This window comes from Myotis brandtii, unplaced genomic scaffold (assembly GCF_000412655.1).
Source record: "Myotis brandtii unplaced genomic scaffold, ASM41265v1 scaffold638, whole genome shotgun sequence".
Classification (NCBI taxonomy): domain Eukaryota; kingdom Metazoa; phylum Chordata; class Mammalia; order Chiroptera; family Vespertilionidae; genus Myotis; species Myotis brandtii.
In genome coordinates this window covers 200,374-220,129 of record NW_005370445.1, presented here as the reverse complement: position 1 = coordinate 220,129, position 19,756 = coordinate 200,374, and the positions used below count along the sequence as shown (strand labels likewise).

The window sequence follows — 19,756 nt, the reverse complement described above, 5'->3', positions numbered from 1 at the left end:
ACCTTGTCAAATGTTAGGTTGGCAAGCATGTCTACAAAAACTGAAACCTCTGAAACTCACTTGTCTTGGTTCTTGTGAGCTACGGGGTAATAAGTTATGGAAAAAAAAAATCCCTAATGTTCCCCCAACGCGAATAATCTACGCTTAGAGTCAGAAACAAAGTTAAGGGAGAAAAAAACAAGAAAACTCTGTAACTCTATACAATTTTCACATCCCACAGAAAAGAACAAAATGCAAATCAGCAGTTTCTTTTTAAAATGTGTATTTTCAGAATTTAAAATGCTTACATTTTAAACAGTCTTAATACAATGGTTTTAGTCTAACAATATATTACAGAATGTGAAAAATGACTTTCATAGTAAACCTTGAAAATGGAATTAATACCTGCAGTGTCAAAGTCACCAACTTGTCACCTTTTCCAGTCACAGAATCCCAGCAAATTCGATTAACAATGCCTTCTAGTTTTATAGCTTGGTGTATAAAATGAGTAAGTTTAGAGGAAGGAACATTTTCATGAAAAAAAAATCAAATTTTAAAATCATGGAGGATTTATTTTAAAGATCACAGTTAACAGTGAAATGTTTATGTCAGCCTAATTCTTTAATAAAAAATATTTAACGTTTCATTTTATATACACACCTGGAGTGTTTAAATTCATTTTATAACAATCTTATTTTAAACACTAAAGACAATTTGAATATAAGTCTGTGTGTATTTTCTCTACTGACTCTTTATGGGATATCTATCCTCATCAACTAAGACTTACTAATTTAGAAATCCAACCCACTACAGCCTGTGCTGACAATGGAACTGTAGGTAGAAGTCATTTTCAGATTAAATACATCTATTTTCACATTAGAATCAGAAGAGTTATAATTTTTCCAATCATAGGAGACCCCATGAAATTCACCAAAATTATAACTTACTTTCTGTTCCTTTTGCTAATATTTACATTTCCACACATATTTGCAAAGTAGCTGCATATTGTTTTTTTTAAGATGCATATTCTAAATCTGGCTTCATAATTATTTAACAGCTGCTACATCTTTATCAACTAAACCAGCTAGTCTCAAACCCATAAGCCTTATTTTAAACACCACAAAAATCCAAGTGTAGCCTTTCAGTTAAAAAAAAAAAAAAGATAAAGTTTTAGGTGACATTCTTCCTTTGTGTAAAAAACAAAAATAAAATTTAAAAAACAGAGGTACTCTATCTCAAAGTACCTTTAAAATGGTAATTTATATTGCAAAAGATCGTTTGGTTAGGGTAAAAAAACAAAACCTGAGATAAATTTGATTTCCTTAAATTTTCAGACAGTAAGAAACCACCATAAACATCTGGATTTCCCCTTCATTTTTCCCTTCTCTATAATTAGAGAATGTCATCTGGGAGTAGAGCCCAGACACAAACAGAAATAAGGTCACCATTGAATCACACTGCTCCTTCAGAAGGAAGGGGGAAAGTTACACATGGATTTGTCCCCTGGGCTCCAAGGCTGACCACGAGAATTAGAGCTTTTCTGGCCAAATCAAATCTCAAAAGATCTCTTCATTCACAGGGCTTGGTAGATCTTTGTAGGGCAATCATCAATTTTTACAATAAAACAAATGTATTTTAGGAACCCTAAACCATCATTAGATGCTGAAGTTCTAATTTGCCTAAAAAGTTGACCAAGTTTATTAGTTTTAAACGGCTCATAAGGAAGATAAATTTCTGGAAAGTTTAATTAAATACACAAATATTTATCTTCTTCACACACTTCTCCAATTTCTATAAACAAAGAAGACATGGGGGAGAAATGACACTACCTGTATGTGTTGAATGAGTTGATACAGACAACCTACAGAACAATGAGACTGCTGTGTTGTATATGTACTGATCTGACCTTTTACCCCAGTACCAGCCTCTCTCAAGCAGGTGACGAGCCCGGCTAGTAGCAGCTGCGGGAGGCTCCTATTTCTGTAAGGCTTACACATTTGAGGTTATTCACATGAAGCCCCACCCTCACTTGCATTAATCTGTTCAAGTTCAATTCCGATCACACTTTCCTAGTGAATTAAGAGTTCTCTATTCCATATGTACAAAAATACATTGCTTTGGAGAGGTGGAAAAGGTTTAATACATACAACACTTATTTACAAGCTGTGACTTTCACACCAATAAAAACAAACACGCATTTATTCTGTCCTTGATTTTTGGTACAACTTATACATAAACATTACCTCAGTTAATTTGTACTTTTAAAAATAATAAATCAACCATATGTACAATTAAATTTACAACCGAAAACAAATTAATCCATTGGTATGATATAACTGCAATTTAGTGGACCAGCAGAGAATATGCCAAGACTTTCGTCCCTCCTACAACCAGACTAGAAATGCACTGAGAGGACCCCTCTAATCTTCACTTAAATGGAACCTCTAAATTTCTAAGATTTAAGGTGCAAAAGAAAAATATTGATTTTACAGTTACAATTAGATGTAAAGACTTTAAGTTTAAAGGTGAGAGAAAACACAACATATTAACCCTCACATATATGACAATTAAAATAAATATATTTTTAATTTCAAGTGCATATAATATTCAATCAACATTATGAGGGGAAAAAGTGTCCCAGAAACATTTATTCCTAAGCTGCTTCAACACTGAACTGTTCCTTAGGCCCTGCTCTATCTTAAAGTACCTTTAAAATGGCTCCAGTAATGGGTGCTCCAGGTCCGCCCAGTTTGACATCCCAAGGCACAGAAGGGGTTGTTCCCTCCCCACCCCACCCATTAGCCCACCCACCTGCCCCAAAAGGGTATTTTTCTAGAAAAGCACAACTAGATGAGCTGAGGTAAAGGACTGTGTTACTCCTTAGGAGACTGACAAATCCACCTGGTCCAGAAATTGGGCGGCCGTGTGACCAGAAAGGCACACACGTGTTACTGATAAGACTGCAAGGCCTGTTGTGTGCCTCTCTGGAAGACACACAGACCTCCATAAAGAACCAGAAGAAGAAGAAGAAGAAAAAGAACCAGAAGGTTGTCTGGGTGAAAGACCCCTCTGCAGAGCTTTCGTGAGCAGGGAGTGAGGGATAAGGAAGTGGGCTCCGGGCCAGCACTGGGGGACACCAGCACAGAGACAGGGAGATGAGAAAGTAACAAGTAACCTTACACCACTGACAACACAAACTTAACGCTGGACTCAGCTGACCGGCTGCACACTGAGACGCTCTGATGCTTCCATGGCCAGGCAGAGTCCCCAGATCTGGTTAGAGCTAGAATGACAATGGAGGACAATCGAGTAGGATCCCTTGGAGTGCATTCACACTGTGTCTGGGCGTGTTAACTGGAGGAGTGGTCATGTGACACTGACTTCCAGAACATGGTCATCTTTGCTGGGGATGACCAGGATCTGCATGCCCGTGCTGGAGTTGAAGACCTGGCCGGGCGGCAGCGCCTGCAGCCGGGGCATAGGCAAGCCTTTATGCTCACTGCTGGCAGCCGAGTGCACGCTGCCCCTGCTCTTGATGCTGCTGCTGTCCAGCTGGTCATCCACGTGCTTGTCCACCGACAGGCTGTCGTTTTCTATCCAGCTGTCTGCAAAACACACAGGAAGTGAGATGAGGCCACGGCCGCAGAGCCTTTACCCACCATGGGGAGTAGCAAGCCTCCCAAGACAACCTCCAGTGCGGCAGCATGTTAACTCAGGCAACCCGTACAGGAACCTAGCACACAAGTCCTCAAAGGACTGAGCTCCAGAGCAGTTGCCTAAGGCTGGTCACCCTGCCCAGGTTTGGGCTTTAGGTTCCACTGGCCCAGAGAACATGCTGTGGTCAGCAGGCCTGCTCCCCGCACCACTGAGTCCTTACCAGCGTCCAGTTGTGAGGAGTGCGCAGAGTGATGTGGGAGGTACTTAAAGAGCCTGACGTCGGGAAGGGGCAGGTAACCCGCAAACAGGGGCATCACCTCCATGTGGACTCTGTGCGTTGCCTGAGCGACCACAGGCATGGAGATGACTCCAGAACTTTTCCCACACACTGCCCAGTTGCTACTGTTGTCGACCACTGAAACAGAGAGAGAAGCACTGTCTTACCTCGGAAAAGGGCATGCATATTCATACCAAATAAAAGCATCAACAGTCTCACACTCAGCATAAAATCCCAAACATATCTCTGCCTCCATGTCTTGTGACTGCACGTTCCAATAAGACACACACGGTGGAGCAAGCAAGACACATGCTGATGCCAGGGAAATCACTCTTCTCATCAATAAACGAACAAGGGTTCAATTCTGTTCGAAATCACCACACAACCTGTGTGATACTTCAGGAGCATGGCTGCCTGGCTGCTAAATGAAGAATGGGGGCGGCACCAAGGGTGGCATCTTCTAATGGGTGGCATCAGAGCAGAGAGGCTACATCCCAGCTGCCGCTCAGTCTAATACACGGTAGGTGTTATTATTGACACTAATAATAACACAGCTGTGTATAATCCAGTGCAAGTCAAACACTTAACTGAGCCGTCACTCCAAAGTATGTAGGACAGCATCGTTGTCCTCAAGAAGCAGATGACCCTGCAAAGAGGGCAGAGCATCCGGGTCACAGGAAATAAAGCAGGAGCCTAGGAGCATGTGACTGCAAGTTCTATGAGCAGCAAAGAGGGGGGTCACAGAGGGCTTCCTGCAGATGGTGAAACCTCTGAAGATGAGTGGTGCCAAGGACATGCAGAGTTGTGCAAAGGACATACAGCATCCGGAGGGACACCTTGGAGCAGCAGTTCCCAGAGTGTGGTCCTCAGGGTAGGCCAAAGCCATTTTCACATTCCTGTCCTAACTTTGTGAAATGATTATAGACTCACAAGAAGCTGCAAACAGCAGAGAGGCCTGTGTGCCCATCGCCCGCCTCCCCAGCCTCGCTGTCTCCTGTGATGTAGGACCGGGCATCTGCACAGCGCAGGGTGTCAGACTGCTGAGCTCGCCTCGACTTCGCCAGCTGTGGCTACTCAGTCTTGGGTTTTTGCAGACATTTTCTTTCAATTGAATGACATGAGCTTGTTACTTTAAAGAAGTGGCCAATGATACAATCTGAAAAGTCTCATCAAAAATTAGAATTTTGGAAAACTTGCACAATGTCCCTATAATCAGACCATCCTGATGAGTTCAGCGTGAGCTGGAAACGATGTGAATCTGTGAGGGTGTAATGAAAGGTGGCAACATTGAGAAGCTCTGTATAATTCAGGAACCACGGTGCCCAAATGACCAATGCATGGTGCTACAAAGTGATGCCTTTCAAAATGCAAGTCAGATAAAAGGATTTCATGAAATCCAGTACAAAAGGGTCATTGGTGTGATCTCAGACCTCACAGAGTATCTAGCCTGTAACAACAGCCACGTGTCAGGTTTTGGTGTAGGACCGAAGAATATCGAGTTATCGGAAAGCTGCTAACCTATTCCTCCCGATTCCATCTACATCAGTGTGAGAGACTGGCGTTTCGTCACGTCCTTGGACCACTCTGATTACTGCAGACCAAACGCAGCAGACAGGAAAACTCAAGTTACCCCCAGAAGCCGGAAATTAAAGAGATTTGAAAGAATGCAAAAACAATGTTTCTCTTGCTAGTTTTTGTTTTTGTTGTTTTGGAAAACATTTCTATTATTTTAAGTAAATAAGTAAATATTTGGCTCCTCGATAATTTTTTAGAGAATAAAGGGTCCTGACACCAAAAACTGAGGCCTGCTACTGAAGGAGCCAGGCCTGAGGAGGAGGGCTGGGAAAGGGTGCCCAAGCAATCAGCGATGAAGCAGGGGCCTGGCGAAGGGGGTCACTGTGGGGTCACATGGGGATGAAGTATGAAAATGTGGTGAAAGGAGCTGGAGGGAAAAGGGCAGGAGCCATGATTACAGGACACCTGAACTGCTGAGCAATGGGGTTCGGACTTTGCTTCAAGGTGATGTGAAGACCCTGAGTCACAGCAGAAAGGAAAGGGCAGCTCCAAGTGCTACCATGTGCTCAGCTCTGAGCCCAACAACTGCTTGATAACACCTGTTAGAAGAAGACTCCATAACAACCAAGTTCAACTTCCTGCGAGCATGGGGCCACATTGTATAAAAACATTCAGTTCTAGCACGTTCTCTTTGGACAAGGAACACTACACTCTGTGAGAGAGAGGGCACAGTCACTCAGCACACTGGGTCAGCACAAGTTAGGAAGAAAGAAGCCTCTAAACCTACCTTCATACATCAGCTTGGTCGAAAAGTACTCGTCGGATTCTGTCAGTGCTTCATCCCTGTCCACTTCCAGGAGGTCCGACAGGCGCGTGATGGACACCTCCAGGGCGCAGAGCGAGCCTGTCCTACAGAGCTCCGTCCCCGCGGGGGGCAGAATCTCAGCTTTCACGGTATATAAGGTCTGGGCGAGAGGGGGAGAAAAGGACAGCGGAGATGTGTAACACTGAAGACAAATCTGCAGAAACGCTGTGAGGCAGACAAGGTGCTGCCCTCAGACTCGGAGGAGAACGGAGGAGACGCCTGCCCAGCGCTGTGCCATCTGCCAGCAGAGCAGCTGCGCTTCCCCTGAACGACTCAGTGCTCTTGGGAGGCCTTGCTTCACTGCATGCTGACCGCTCGAGCACGCTCAACAGCACATGCAGTGACTCTGTGTGCCGTCACCCACATTCCAGATTATCGACATGCCGTTCATTTGCTTCCTCATCTATCCATCTACGCTGGTGTATTTTTTTTTAAGTGAACATATCAAAATTTTATTGTCATATAATAAAAGAAAATGAAGCTTAGAACTAGATCACTTGACCCTTTCTCTTCTTATCTCTTCCCAGTTCCAAATGCTTGCACCTCTTAATCACCAGCATTTTCTTAGATCTGCAATTAGGCACAACACATTCAAGCCTCAGCACAACCTTCTTTGTAGTGCCTTCCCAGTTCCAAATGCTTGCACCTCTTAATCACCAGTATTCTCTTAGATCTGCAATTGGGCTCAACACATTCAAGCCTCAGCACAATCTTCTTTGTAGTGTTAGCCTTTTTTTCAGAAAATCGGCTTAGTCTGCCCACCATAGCCACGCTGCCTCTTGTCACAACGCCGCTTTCCCTGCGCACACAGAGAACCCTGGCCCTTCTTGCACTGTTACTTGGTGGGGTTGATGCTTGCCACACTTCTTACAGAAAGTCCCGTGGGTTTTAGGAACGCTCACCATGTTTGCGAGAGCACTATCAGCAGGGAAAAGCTCGCCTGGGGTATTTTTAGCAAATTTCAGACAATCTGTCGTTTTACCCATGTATGCTTCAGTATGTAATACTAAATACATGGGCATCTTCTTACCAAAACATAATACCATTATAACAACTAGCAAATTTAACATTAATTCCTTGGGATCACTCAATATCAAGTTCATATCAGCTTTCTCTGCAATGTTTCCTTCTCCATGACATGTTTATCTGATATTCATACCTATTCACACTCACCCAACATTTGCTTGCCACCCAGGACAAAGACCCAAAGCCTGCCAGGGGATCATGCCCACCTGCCGCACGCTGCAGGCTCCACTTAGGAAGGTGAGCGCCTTTCTTTCAGGACACCACTGAGCGTAGCTCAGCTACTCCGTGTTGGCCCAGCGGGGCCCTCAACTAACACTGGCCCCTCGTGCAAGCCACACCCTAGATCAGCGGTCACCAACCTTTCGGACTCACGGACCACCAGTGGCCCGCAAAGCACCCATTGGCGACTGCTGCCCTAGATAACAGCCCAGAGAGTCACGAGCAAACGTATATCCTGATACAGTTTCTCCAGTACCTGAGATCAACAGTCGCCTCTGCCTCCCAGCGCCTTCCCCTACGTGCCCCTTAGTAAGAGCCCTGGGGGCTTACCCAAACCCCGGTTGGAACTGACGAATCTAGTCTGAGTCCAAGAACCTCAAAGCACTCCACCCACAGGCCCTAATAAAGGCATGAGCCCCAGGTCCTGCTCCCTGTGTGCACTCTGCCCGTGACCTCCCGGTGTGGCCTCTCCAGGCGTGTAGGGTACCTCCTCCAGAACCTGTAAGTAGTAATACATTTCTCTATTTCAATTCCCCTTGTGGTCTATTGTTGAACCACAGCTGACTATCCAGCTACCTGTGCTCCACTTACTAAGTGTTAATTTCCTGAAGTTAGAACAAATATATAAAGTAATTACTTAGAGTATAACTCAATTTAAAGTGTTCTGTTGTTGTTATAAAATGTTCAAAGAAGATTTCATGTTTTTCTGGGAGCTAACAAGGCTGAGCAGTAACCCTGATGGGCCTCGATCAGCGGTTTGTTTCCCTGTCAAACACCCAATCATGGCTGTTGGGGACAGGACAGACTTTTACCCATCAGAAGAGGGCTGCGCTGGAAGTTTATGCAACTCTTCAACTGGACGAAAAAGATGCCTGCACTTGCAGGTACCAATGGACACAAGCCCGTGGACGGGCAAGGAGACACACATCTGTGGACTGGGGGACGCAGCAGTGGCAGGAGATGGAGGAACGCTGTGCAGAGAAGGATAGCACCTCAGCAGAGCCGCCTGAGAAATCTGCTCCCAGGAAGCTCACAGTCTGGACTGTTTGAGTGCAGCCGAGGTGGAATGTGCCTTTTGTTCAGAGCTTGGAAGGAAGCGCAGCTACAGACTGATGAAGGTGAGTGCGCTCCCAGTGTGTGTCCCTGAGCATCACTTTTTGGCTGCATGTGAAATGCAGGGCAGTAGCCAGGAGCCAAGGGGAAGCACAGGACCATGATTTAACAGTGAAGTGCCTCCCATACCTGACAGCAACTGCTGAGGCTTTAGGGACAGTGTTAGAAATACTTAGAACTATTTATTTAGAAATAAACCTTGGCAGAAATAAATTCTAACATTTATGGCCAAATGATTTTCAACAAGGGTGCCAAGACCATCCAATGGGGAAAGAACAGTGTTTCCAACAAATGGTATAGGGACGCCTGAATAACCACATGGAAAGAATGAATTTGGACCCCTGCCTATCACCATACACAAAGGCTCACTCAAAATAGATCACAGACCTACATGTAAGAGCTAAAACTATAAAACTCCTAGAAGAAAACATGAAGGAAATCAACAAGGGTGCCAAGACCATCCAATGGGGAAAGAACAGTGTTTCCAACAAATGGTATAGGGACGCCTGAATAACCACATGGAAAGAATGAATTTGGACCCCTGCCTATCACCATACACAAAGGCTCACTCAAAATAGATCACAGACCTACATGTAAGAGCTAAAACTATAAAACTCTTAGAAGAAAACATGAAGGAAATTGTTTTTACCTTGGGATAAGCAATGATTTCTAAAATTTTATACCAAAAGTACAAAAAATAAGAGAGATTAGTAAGTTGGACTTCATAAAAAGTAAAGATTTGTGTTTCAAAGGACATCATCAAGAAAGTGAAAATACAACCCACAAAATGAGAGAAAATATTTGCAAATCATATCTGATAAGGGACTGATATCTAAACTACATAAAGAACACTTATAACTCAGTAATAAGACAACCTTATAAAAAGTGGGCAAAGGACTTGAGTAGACATTTCTCCAAAGAAGATATACAAATGGCCAATAAGCACATGAAAGATGCTTAAAGTCATTAGCCACCAGGGGATGCAAATCAAAACCACGAGATACCACTTCACACCCACTGGGATGGTTCTAATAAAAATGACAACAAACACAAGTGTTGGGAGGAGGTGGAGACTGCAACCCTCATATGTTGCCAGTGGGAACGTAAAGTGATGTCTCTTTGATAATGGAAAAACAAAATGTGGTCTGTCCACACTGGAATATTATTCAACCATAAAAAGGAATGAAGTTCTGATCCTGCTACAAAATGAATAAACCCTGGGAACACTATTCCAAGTGAAGAAAGCCAGACACAAAAAGATCACACACAACACGATTCCATTTATATGAACTGTTCAGAATAGACCAACTCATAGACAGCTTGGCCTCTAGGCTGTGATGGGATGGGGATGGAGAGTGACTGTTAACGAGGCACATAGTTTCTTTTTGAATGATGAAAGCGTTCCACAATAAGACTATGGTAATGGCTGCACCACTGTCGACATACTATGATCATTAAACTGTACCCTTTAAATGAGTGAACTTCATGGCATATCAATCATATCTCAATAAAGCCTTTAAAAAAAAGTGGTATCCATATATCTGGTCCTCAGTTGTGAAAAGAACAACCCACCAGATTGTTTCTCTGGCCTTTTACTCAGCTTGTACAGTTCTAAAGGAAAAATGTTCTATGCTCTTCATTTGAAGAGGAAGCACAAGAGATTAAGGTACCAGTGAACACTGCTAACCAGTTAATAATCATCTGTATCAGCAAACCAGATGAAGTTTCTGCAGACCCTCTACCATGTGAACGACTTAATGTTCAGCTGCTATTAATACATCAAAAAGGTACCTGTTTGTACAAAAAGATAACTATGCTAGTGATCATGTTGTACACTATAGCTAATATGGACAGTTAAATAAGACAGGGGGTCAAAACAAATAGTCTTTTAGTTGAAAGGAGATATTGAAAAGATTGCTAATCAAAAGCTGTCAGCACTAACACTTCTCAAAGTGTTGACAATTTCAGTAATAAAGAGAAGAAAATGAAATACCACAAAATTGCTGACCTTTGAAAAATACAGATTTGAGCTGCGTAAGACCGCTAATACACAGACTTTTTATAATAAATATTGTAAATGTATTTTCTCTTCCTTATGATTTTTTTAATAACACTTCTTGCCCTAAACGGTTTGGCTCAGTGGATAGAGTATTGGCCTGCAGACTCAAGGGTCCCAGGTTTGATTCTGGTCAAGGGCATGTACCTTGGCTGCGGGCACATCCCCAGTAGGGGGCATGCAGGAGGTAGCTGATCAATGTTTCTCTCTCATCGATGTTTCTAACTCTCTATCCCTCTCCCTTCCTCTCTGTAAAAAATCAATAAAAATATATTAAAAAAAATAAAAAATAAATAAAAATAACACTTCTTTCCTCTAGCTTACTTTTTTTGTAAGAATACAATATATAACACATAACATACAAATATGTGTCAATCATCTGTTTATGTTATCAGAAAGGCTTCTGGCCAACAGTAGGCTAATGGTAGATAAATTTGGGGGGAATCAAAAGTTATATATGTGTGTTGGGGGGTTGGGGGGCAATGGGGGAATAAGGACTCATATGTAATACTTTAATCAATAAAGAAAAAAAAAGTTATATGTGGATTTTTGACTGCATAGGGGTGGGTATCCCTAATCCCCCGAGTTGTTCAGGGTCAACTGTATTTTCATTTTCATTTAGCTAACACAAAATCCAATAATTTCACTAAAGAAACAAAAACCAACTATCTACTCACCTAGCTCAAGGCTACTTTAAGCTCCATGTACAGGCTATAAAAAAACCTTCCCACCGAAACCGGTTTGGCTCAGTGGATAGAGCGTCGGTCTGCGGACTGAGAGGTCCCAGGTTCGATTCCAGTCAAGGGCATGTACTTGGGTTGCGGGCACATCCCCAGTAGGAGATGTGCAGGAGGCAGCTGATCGATGTTTCTGACTCTCTATCTCTCTCCCTTCCTCTCTGTAAAAAATCAATAAAATATATTAAAAAAAAAAAACCTTCCCAACATTAAGTAAACTTCTATGATACTTTCACTTTTTCTTTTAGAAAACTAGAGACATGTCTTTATAACACAACCACCCTGTGTAGTAGCGAATGATCAAGATGAAAGGACTCTACTAAAGTCAACTAAGGAGGAGAAGGGAGTAGCAGTAAGTCTTTGGTCTTTATGCTAATAAACACTCATCCTAGAGCCGCCTGCAACAGTGCACATGTATCATGTCACCTGAAAAAGACCTGGGATCAAATACAGTCAGTGATTTAACTACCCCAAGTGTTAACTATTTTCTTTGAACTGTTGCTTCATTATATTGAAAGATCTTGTCTAATTTTTCTAGATTATAAAGAATACACAACTTTTCATTTTCCCACCCCACATCTCACCAAAAAAATAATATAATACATACAAAAAAGTTTTCCACTTGAAATTCGTAAGTATAGGGCTTTAAGGAGATAGACAGCCGTTCTTCAGAAGCTGGGCGGAATTCCATGGAGAACCGGCCACGCAGTGAGGGGGGAGGCTCTCGGGTCCACGTCAGTTCCCAGACAAAGAACACTGACTGCCGGCTGCAGATGTGCTGCAAGAGAGTCGGTGTCACTGCACAGAGACAAAGCCACACTCCGCCAGCAATGCGCGCGCGCGCGCGCGTGCACACACACACACACACACACACAGAAAAAGCCACAATCTGTCAAAGACACACTTCCTGCAATGGGAATGCGGGTGAGCCGAAGAAGAGACCCCACAGAGCTCTGCTACTGACATCCAGAGTGTGTTGTGCTAAGTCCTGTACCCTCACCACTGCCCCTGCTCCTCTTGCCTGCCCTGGCCCTCAGAGCAGGATGCATAAGGTTGATAAAAAGGTCTTAATTTTTTAAGATTTCATAAGTTTCACAACATAGGAGATGAAAAAGCTTAAGGAATGTTTATTTGTATATAGTATCCCATACATTTCCAAAGTAGGAAATGCATCAATCAATTAAAAAGGAAATCTACACCCATGCCAATTACTTTGTATTTAACATTAAGTTAAATGAGGAACTAGCACCACCTCACACAAGAAGTCCATACCTATAGCACAGCCATAGAATTGGGTAGTGTCAGGTGTTAGTTGGGGAAAATCCTTTGAAAATGCTAAAAATGAGGCAATCATTAAGAACCTTTGCTCTTCTAAACACCCAGCACTTACTGTCTAAAACGCATGTGGCAAATGAACATGAAAAGCAAGGTCAGGATTCAGCCAGGCAGTGTGAACATGGATAAGACCCCTTTACACCAGCACCTCTGATTTCTTCCTGGGGCACCGGCAGGCACTGAATGACAGGCAGAGTGGAGCAGCCACCATTCCCTGTCCACATGAGACTACGAATAAGCTGTAGTTACATAAATCTGTACATAGGGTAGGGCAAGTGTAAGATTTAATTCTTCTAATGAGAATCTAATCCCTTCACTGTACCACTCAATCCACAGAGTGGGGGTGGACATGCACGCTGAGGCACAAAGCTGCGGTTCCCAGCAGTCTCAGGTGCGTGGGCTGCTTACTGACCACCAGCACGCCATTCTCTGGATGGAGAGGCTTCTCTGCCATGTCCACCAACACGTGTGGGTGGCTCGGTCAGTACACCCTTGTTCTCCTGTGTTCTGTCGAGCTCATGCTCAATTCTGGAAGACGGTTACCTGCTGGGATTTTGTGTTCAACGGCAGTAGCTGCAGGTCAGTACTATCCCCAGTGTCTACAAGATCACTATCTGACAGGCGAAAGTCAAGTTCTGACAGATTCTGGACACAAACTTGAATATATTTCCTAAAACAGAAAAATAAAAAATATGGCTTTGACATTTAAGAACTTTATGAAATATACTTTGGCTTTGTTAAGAAGACCCTCTCTGGGGAATCAAAAAAGTGACACAGGCCCTGGCCGGTTTGGCTCAGTGGATAGAGCGTCGGCCAGTGGACTGAAGGATCCCAGGTTCGATTCCGGTCAAGGGCACATGCGCGGGTTGCAGGCTCAATCCCCAGTGTGGGGCGTGCAGGAGGCAGCCAATCAATGATTCTCTCTCATCATTGATGTTTCTATCTCTCACTCCCACTTCCTTCCTCTCTGAAATCAATAAAAATATATTATAAAAAAAAGTGACACAGGAAAATAAATAAGAACAGGCTGTTACTTATATTCCTACTTTTGATTTCACTTGTAAAAGGGTCAGAAAAAATAAATCTTTCTAAGTGAACTATTTCTAAGGAAAAATGGATTAAAGAACATTCTGATTCCGATACAGTATTACTACACAATTATAACTGAGTTCCCTAAACCTGCTATGGATCTAAATGAGTTACTAGGAAAGTAGTGATCACAAATAATGATTACTCACTGAGAAACTAAGTACAGGATTCACTTTAATTTCTGTTACAGGTAAAGAGGAGTTTTGAAAAGACAGTTCTTAAAGCAACTCAGGTTCTGTTTAAAATTGTTTTGTTTTGTTTTTAAATGAAGAAGTTAAATGTCTTATTATTGAACTTTGTTTCCTGAAAGGCTGCTACTTCACTGTATAAAACAGCACCAGCAACCTCAGTATACTGCAAAATTAAGATAGTATTGTTCGTCATCTGACATTGTAACAACTAACAAAAACTTTTCTCCACTGCTAGTTATTTCCAATCATTAAGTATTTTGACCCAAATCTAGAGACTAATGTAAGTACGTTACAATATTATATAAAGGCTTATGATAATGTTATCCTTGAAATACATAATTTTTACAACTAGGTTTTAACACAGATGATTTCAGGAATTATGAATATTGTAATTGTAGCCTGGCCTATAAATCATAGGGTGCTGGGAAAAGATGCATAATGTCTTTATCTGCAATCATTAAAAAGTTAGGGGTATTTTCTTCCAATAGTATTGCTGTTTCTTTTTTCATGGTATTACTAAAAGTTGCTATTTTCTACACACCATTAATTTAAGACAACTATGCTAATTGAAGATGTTTCATGCTACTTTATTTAGGGGGTGTTATTTCCACTCCTCAATAGATGTATACATTTCTCATATGCTTCTTCACTCATAGCTCTCTAGTTCTGAAGGGTTACTCAGTGTCATTTTGATCACCCAACCATCTTTATGACCAGATTTGTTGACAAGTCCTGGATTTTCTACAAAAGCTTCATTAATTTCAGTTACTTCTAATGGAGGAGAATAGAGTTCACTAGCAGCTTTTACCCTTTCCGAAGCACCAAACTCATCTAGTTTGTTCAATTTTGTCCCGACTTTAAGCAGACTATGGTAAACATTTCCCAAAGCTTCCTATGCAAAATGGATGATTCCCACTGTTCCAATTCCACTTTCTGTGGCCATCCATTCATGTTTCTCTGTGCATTTACACACCAAGAGCACATTGGGGCCGGTGCGCAGCCTTAGGACAGTTCCTGCCCTCAGGCTCCAGGGCTGTGGCGTGAACAGTGTGGCAAGCACTAAAGGCTGCAGGCCGAGGCCCATACGCTCGGGGCACTCGGAGCGCCATGTTCGCAGAAGTGCCAAAACTACTGATGTTTTTAACCATTATTATCTACAGTTCCCTCACTGTAATTTAAAGGGAAAAATAGCTATTAGAATAATGTTCCACTCTAAATATGGTTCTGAAACCTACATGTTTATGTTGACCAATATCACCCCAATAAATTTAATTAAAAAAAACTCCTACCTCACAGGTAAGCTCTAAGTATTTCACTATTTTGCTTAAAAATAAATCTTAAAAGTTCTCAAATAAATAAATAAATATGATTCTGACATTTTTGTTTCCAAATTACCCAAGTAAGCCTTGGCTGAAGCAGAAGGGGATATTACAATGATGGGCCAGGCTCACCTAAGCCCAGTGGTCATGTGAGCATCACTGACTGGGGACAACGGGAACTGCCTCCTGATGCAGTGACATATGAAGCACAGGATACATCTCAAAGATTCCAGCCTTTCCAAGGGCTGACTGTGAATCTGATCAAGCCTCAAGCACAGTGGTTCTTAACTGGCAGCAATTTCCCCACACACACTCCAGCCAGGGGATGTTGGGCAATGTCTGGAGACATTTTTTGGTTGTCACACTGGGGTGGGCAGGATGGGGAGTACCACTGGCATAAAGCAGTAAGCTGCTAACACCCTACAGTGCGCAGGGCAGTGCTCAGAGCAGTGCCCAGAGAAGGGTTATCAACCCACAGCATCAGCAGTGTTGAGGCTGAAAAGGCCTGCTCTAGAATTAGCAAAGGTTCTCGGGGAACTAGTTTAACAAACCCACGAGGATGTGACCAGGCAAATGCAGAATGCGCACCTTCCAGAGGACAATTGACCCATGTTTGTCAATGGGTCATGGGCTTGAAGAACAAGGCAAGGACGGAAAGAAAGGTCTGATAATATCATGGGCACTTGGATGGATCCCCTCTCCCACAAACCAGCTGTGCAGTCCACTACTGAGACAGCTGGGGAGATCTCAGTATAGACTGGGTACTGTAGTGGACAATAGCATCATGGTCATGTAAGAAAACATGCTCAAGGTCACCAAGGCCAAGCTCTCAACAGCAAGGATCTCTGTGTCAAAGAGCCTGCGACAGAAGCAGGGCCTCCCTTACCGTGTCCCGGCTGACAGCACAGCATGTGTAGTCCTGAAGGGCACACTGAACGTCAGTGCAATGACAGTGGAGTAGATGGACCACGGGCACTCGATGGACACCTGAGGAGAAACAGAGGGACACCCATTCAGATTACTCACCAATGACACAGCACCACCACCATCCATCCAAGTCTGCGGGGGCTGCCCATTTCCTACATACTTGATGGCTTTACAATTCCTTATTCAGAAGGAAAACCCCACTAAACATATACACAAACACAGGAGAGACACAAAGCTACATACACAGTCAAGAAAAATGGACATGGGACTGGCAGAACGTCCAGGAGTCACCAGAATCGTCTCAATGGCTGCGGAGCAGAGGCCGCAGCAAGCACACAAGCCACACCTCGCTATCCTCCCACATGTGGCCATGATGCTAAATGTATTTTTTTTACTGTGCAGGAAGTTATGACAAAGTGCTTTTAATCACTTATGTCCAGATGATATTACTCAGTCATTAACTATTACAAAATTAAATGAATTATTCAAACACTTAACCCACATGACACTGAATGCATAGCTGAAAACCAATCAATTTGAAGGCACAGTGTGGACAAAGCTATTAATTCCTGTAAGGACAGAAACCAGGCCTCAAGCTTCGATTTATTTCCCTCACTTAACAAACACATATATTGAATATGGAAACTCACTCATTCAATATGACTATATGCTCTTAATTGAAATAAACATCACCTTTGTCTCCTGAACTCTGTATCAGGTGAGGGAAAACATTTCAAAGACTGAAAAATAAAAACATTATTCTTTAGGTGCCACTGGTCTGATATTCTATGCCTCTCTTTAAAATGACTGCATTTCTTAGCCTTTTGTGCATATACTTTTTAAAACTTGTCATTTAAACTAAAACAAAAAAACAGTTCAACCACTGCTCCCACCTACTACCACCAATCTGTTTTCTGTATCTGCAAGGTGTTTTTGAATATTTTTTAGATTCCACATTTAAGAGAGAAGATACAGTATTTCCCTTTCTCTCTCCAATTTATTTCACTTAGCATAACACCACTGAGATCCACTCGTGCTGCTGCAAATAGGAGGATTTCATTCCTTTTTATGGCCAAATAATACTCCACTGTGCGTATCAGCATAATACCACTGAGATCCACTTGTGCTGCTGCAAATAGGAGGATTTCATTCCTTTTTATGGCCAAATAATACTCCACTGTGCGTATCAGCATAATACCACTGAGATCCACTTGTGCTGCTGCAAATAGGAGGATTTCATTCCTTTTTATGGCCAAATAATACTCCACTGTGCGTATCACCTCTTTACCCATTCATCCATAAATGGTTCTAACCGTTTTTTGATCAAGTCTTTAGGATTTTCTATATATAAGATCATGTCATCTGCAAATAGTCAGATTCTTTTCTCCCTTTCCAATCTGTATGCCTTTGATTTCTTTTTCTTGACTAACTGCTCTTAGACATCCAATACTGTGTTAAAAAAGAGTGGTGAGAGTGGGCATCCTTGTCTTGTTCTTACTCTTAGGAAAAAAATCTACAGCTTTTCACTGCTGAGTATGATATTAGTTGTGGGATTGTCATATCGTCTTCATTAAGCTGAGATATGCTCCTTCAATACCCACTTTGTTGAGAGTCTTTATCATAAATGGATGCAAAATTTTGTCAAATGCTTTTTCTGCATCTATTGAGATGAGCATGTAATTTTGTCCATTTTGGTGATGTGTACCACACCAACTGGTGTGCGGATTTGAACCCACCTTGCATCCCTGGAATAAATCCCTCTTGATCATACAGGGATTTATGATCCCATATGGTTGTTGCATCTGGTTTGTTAACATTTTGTTAAGGAGTTTTGCACCTATCTTCATCAGGAATGTTAAGCTGTAATTTTCTTTTCTATGGCATCTTTTCTGGTTTTGGTATCTATCGGGGACTTGTAAAATAAGTTTGCAAGTGTTCCTTCCTTTGTACTTTTTGAAAGAGTTTGAGCAAGACTGGCATTAATTCTTCTTTGAATGTTTAGTAGAATTTACTAGTAAAGCCATCTTGTCCTCAACTTTTGTTGGGAGGTTTTTCATCACTCATTCAATTCCTCACTAGCAATGAATCTGTTTAGATTTTCTATTTCATATGATTCAGTCCTGAAAGGTTGTATATTTCTAAACATTTATGCATTTCTGGGTTGTCCAATTTGTTGAAATATAATTGTTCACCATAAACCTTTTTGTATTTCTACAAATTTATCCATTTCTTCTAGGTTGTCCAATTTATTGGCATATAATTGTTCACCATAGAATCCTTTGTATTTCCATGGTATTTGTTTCTATCCCTCCACTCTTTTTCTCTTGGTGAATCCAGCTAAAGGTTTGTCAATTTTATCTTTTCAAAGAAGAACTCTTAATTTTAGGGATTTCTACTATTGTCTTTTTAGTCTCTCTCATTTATTTTTACTCTAATTTTTATTTCCTTCCTTATACTAACTCTGGGCTTTGTCTGTTCTTTATCTAGTTCCTTCAGGTACAAAGATGGGTTGTTTGAGACTTTCTTGCTTCCTGAGATAGGCAATTATCACTCTGAACTTCCCTCTTAGAACTGCTTATGCTGCAGCCCATAAATCTTGGTATGTTACATTTCCATTTTCATTTGTCTCAAGGTATTTTTTTGGTTTCTTCTTTGACACATTGGCTGTTCAGTAGCAAGTTGTTTAATCTCCACATATTTGTGAATTTTCCAGTTTTCTTCACGTAATTTCTAGTTTCATACCATTGTGGTTGAAGAAGATGCCTGATATGATTTCAACTCTCTTAAATGTATTAAGACTTGTGATCTAACATGATCTACTTGGAAATGTCCCGCATGCACTGGAGAAGAACATGTATTCTTTTGCATTTGGATGGAATGTTCTGCATATGCGTTAAATTGATTTGCTCTAGCACAGCCGTGGGCAAACTACGGCCCGCGGGCCGGATCCGGCCCGTTTGAAATGAATAAAACTAAAAAAAAAAAAAAAAAAAGACTGTACCCTTTTATGTAATGATGTTTACTTTGAATTTATATTAGTTCACATAAACACTCCATCCATGCTTTTGTTCCGGCCCTCCGGTCCAGTTTAAGAACCCATTGTGGCCCTCGAGTCAAAAAGTTTGCCCACCCCTGCTCTAGCATGTCTAAGAGCAACATTTCCTTACTGATTTTCTATTTAGATGGTCTATCTATTAATGTAGGTGGGGTGGTAAGTCCCCTACTATTATTGTATTGCTATCTATTTCTCCCTTTAGGTCTGTTAGTATTTGCTTTATATATTTAGGTATTCCTATGTTAGGTATATAAATGTTATATTTTCTCTTTGTATTGATCTATTTTATTATTATACTAGAGGCCCGGTGCACAAAAATTTGTGCACTCAGGGGGGAGAGGAGGTCCCTCAGCCCAGCCTGTGCCCTCTCGCAGTCTGGGACCCCTCGGGAGATAA

General features: G+C 41.9%; 1 protein-coding gene across 1 annotated transcript in view; it reads right to left on the bottom strand.

Annotated features, from left to right (window-relative positions):
• Window positions 1–245: 245 nt before the first annotated feature.
• Window positions 246–19,756, bottom strand: part of TRAPPC10 (trafficking protein particle complex 10) — a gene marked incomplete at its 5' end in the record, with an annotated part of 84,478 nt that continues 64,967 nt past the window's right edge. Inside the window, 6 exons of the mRNA XM_014528492.1 lie at window positions 246–3,584; window positions 3,857–4,051; window positions 6,216–6,393; window positions 12,052–12,222; window positions 13,323–13,449; window positions 16,265–16,365. Of these exons, the coding sequence (XP_014383978.1) occupies window positions 3,346–3,584; window positions 3,857–4,051; window positions 6,216–6,393; window positions 12,052–12,222; window positions 13,323–13,449; window positions 16,265–16,365 (1,011 nt within the window). The remainder of the gene's footprint in view (window positions 3,585–3,856; window positions 4,052–6,215; window positions 6,394–12,051; window positions 12,223–13,322; window positions 13,450–16,264; window positions 16,366–19,756) is intronic.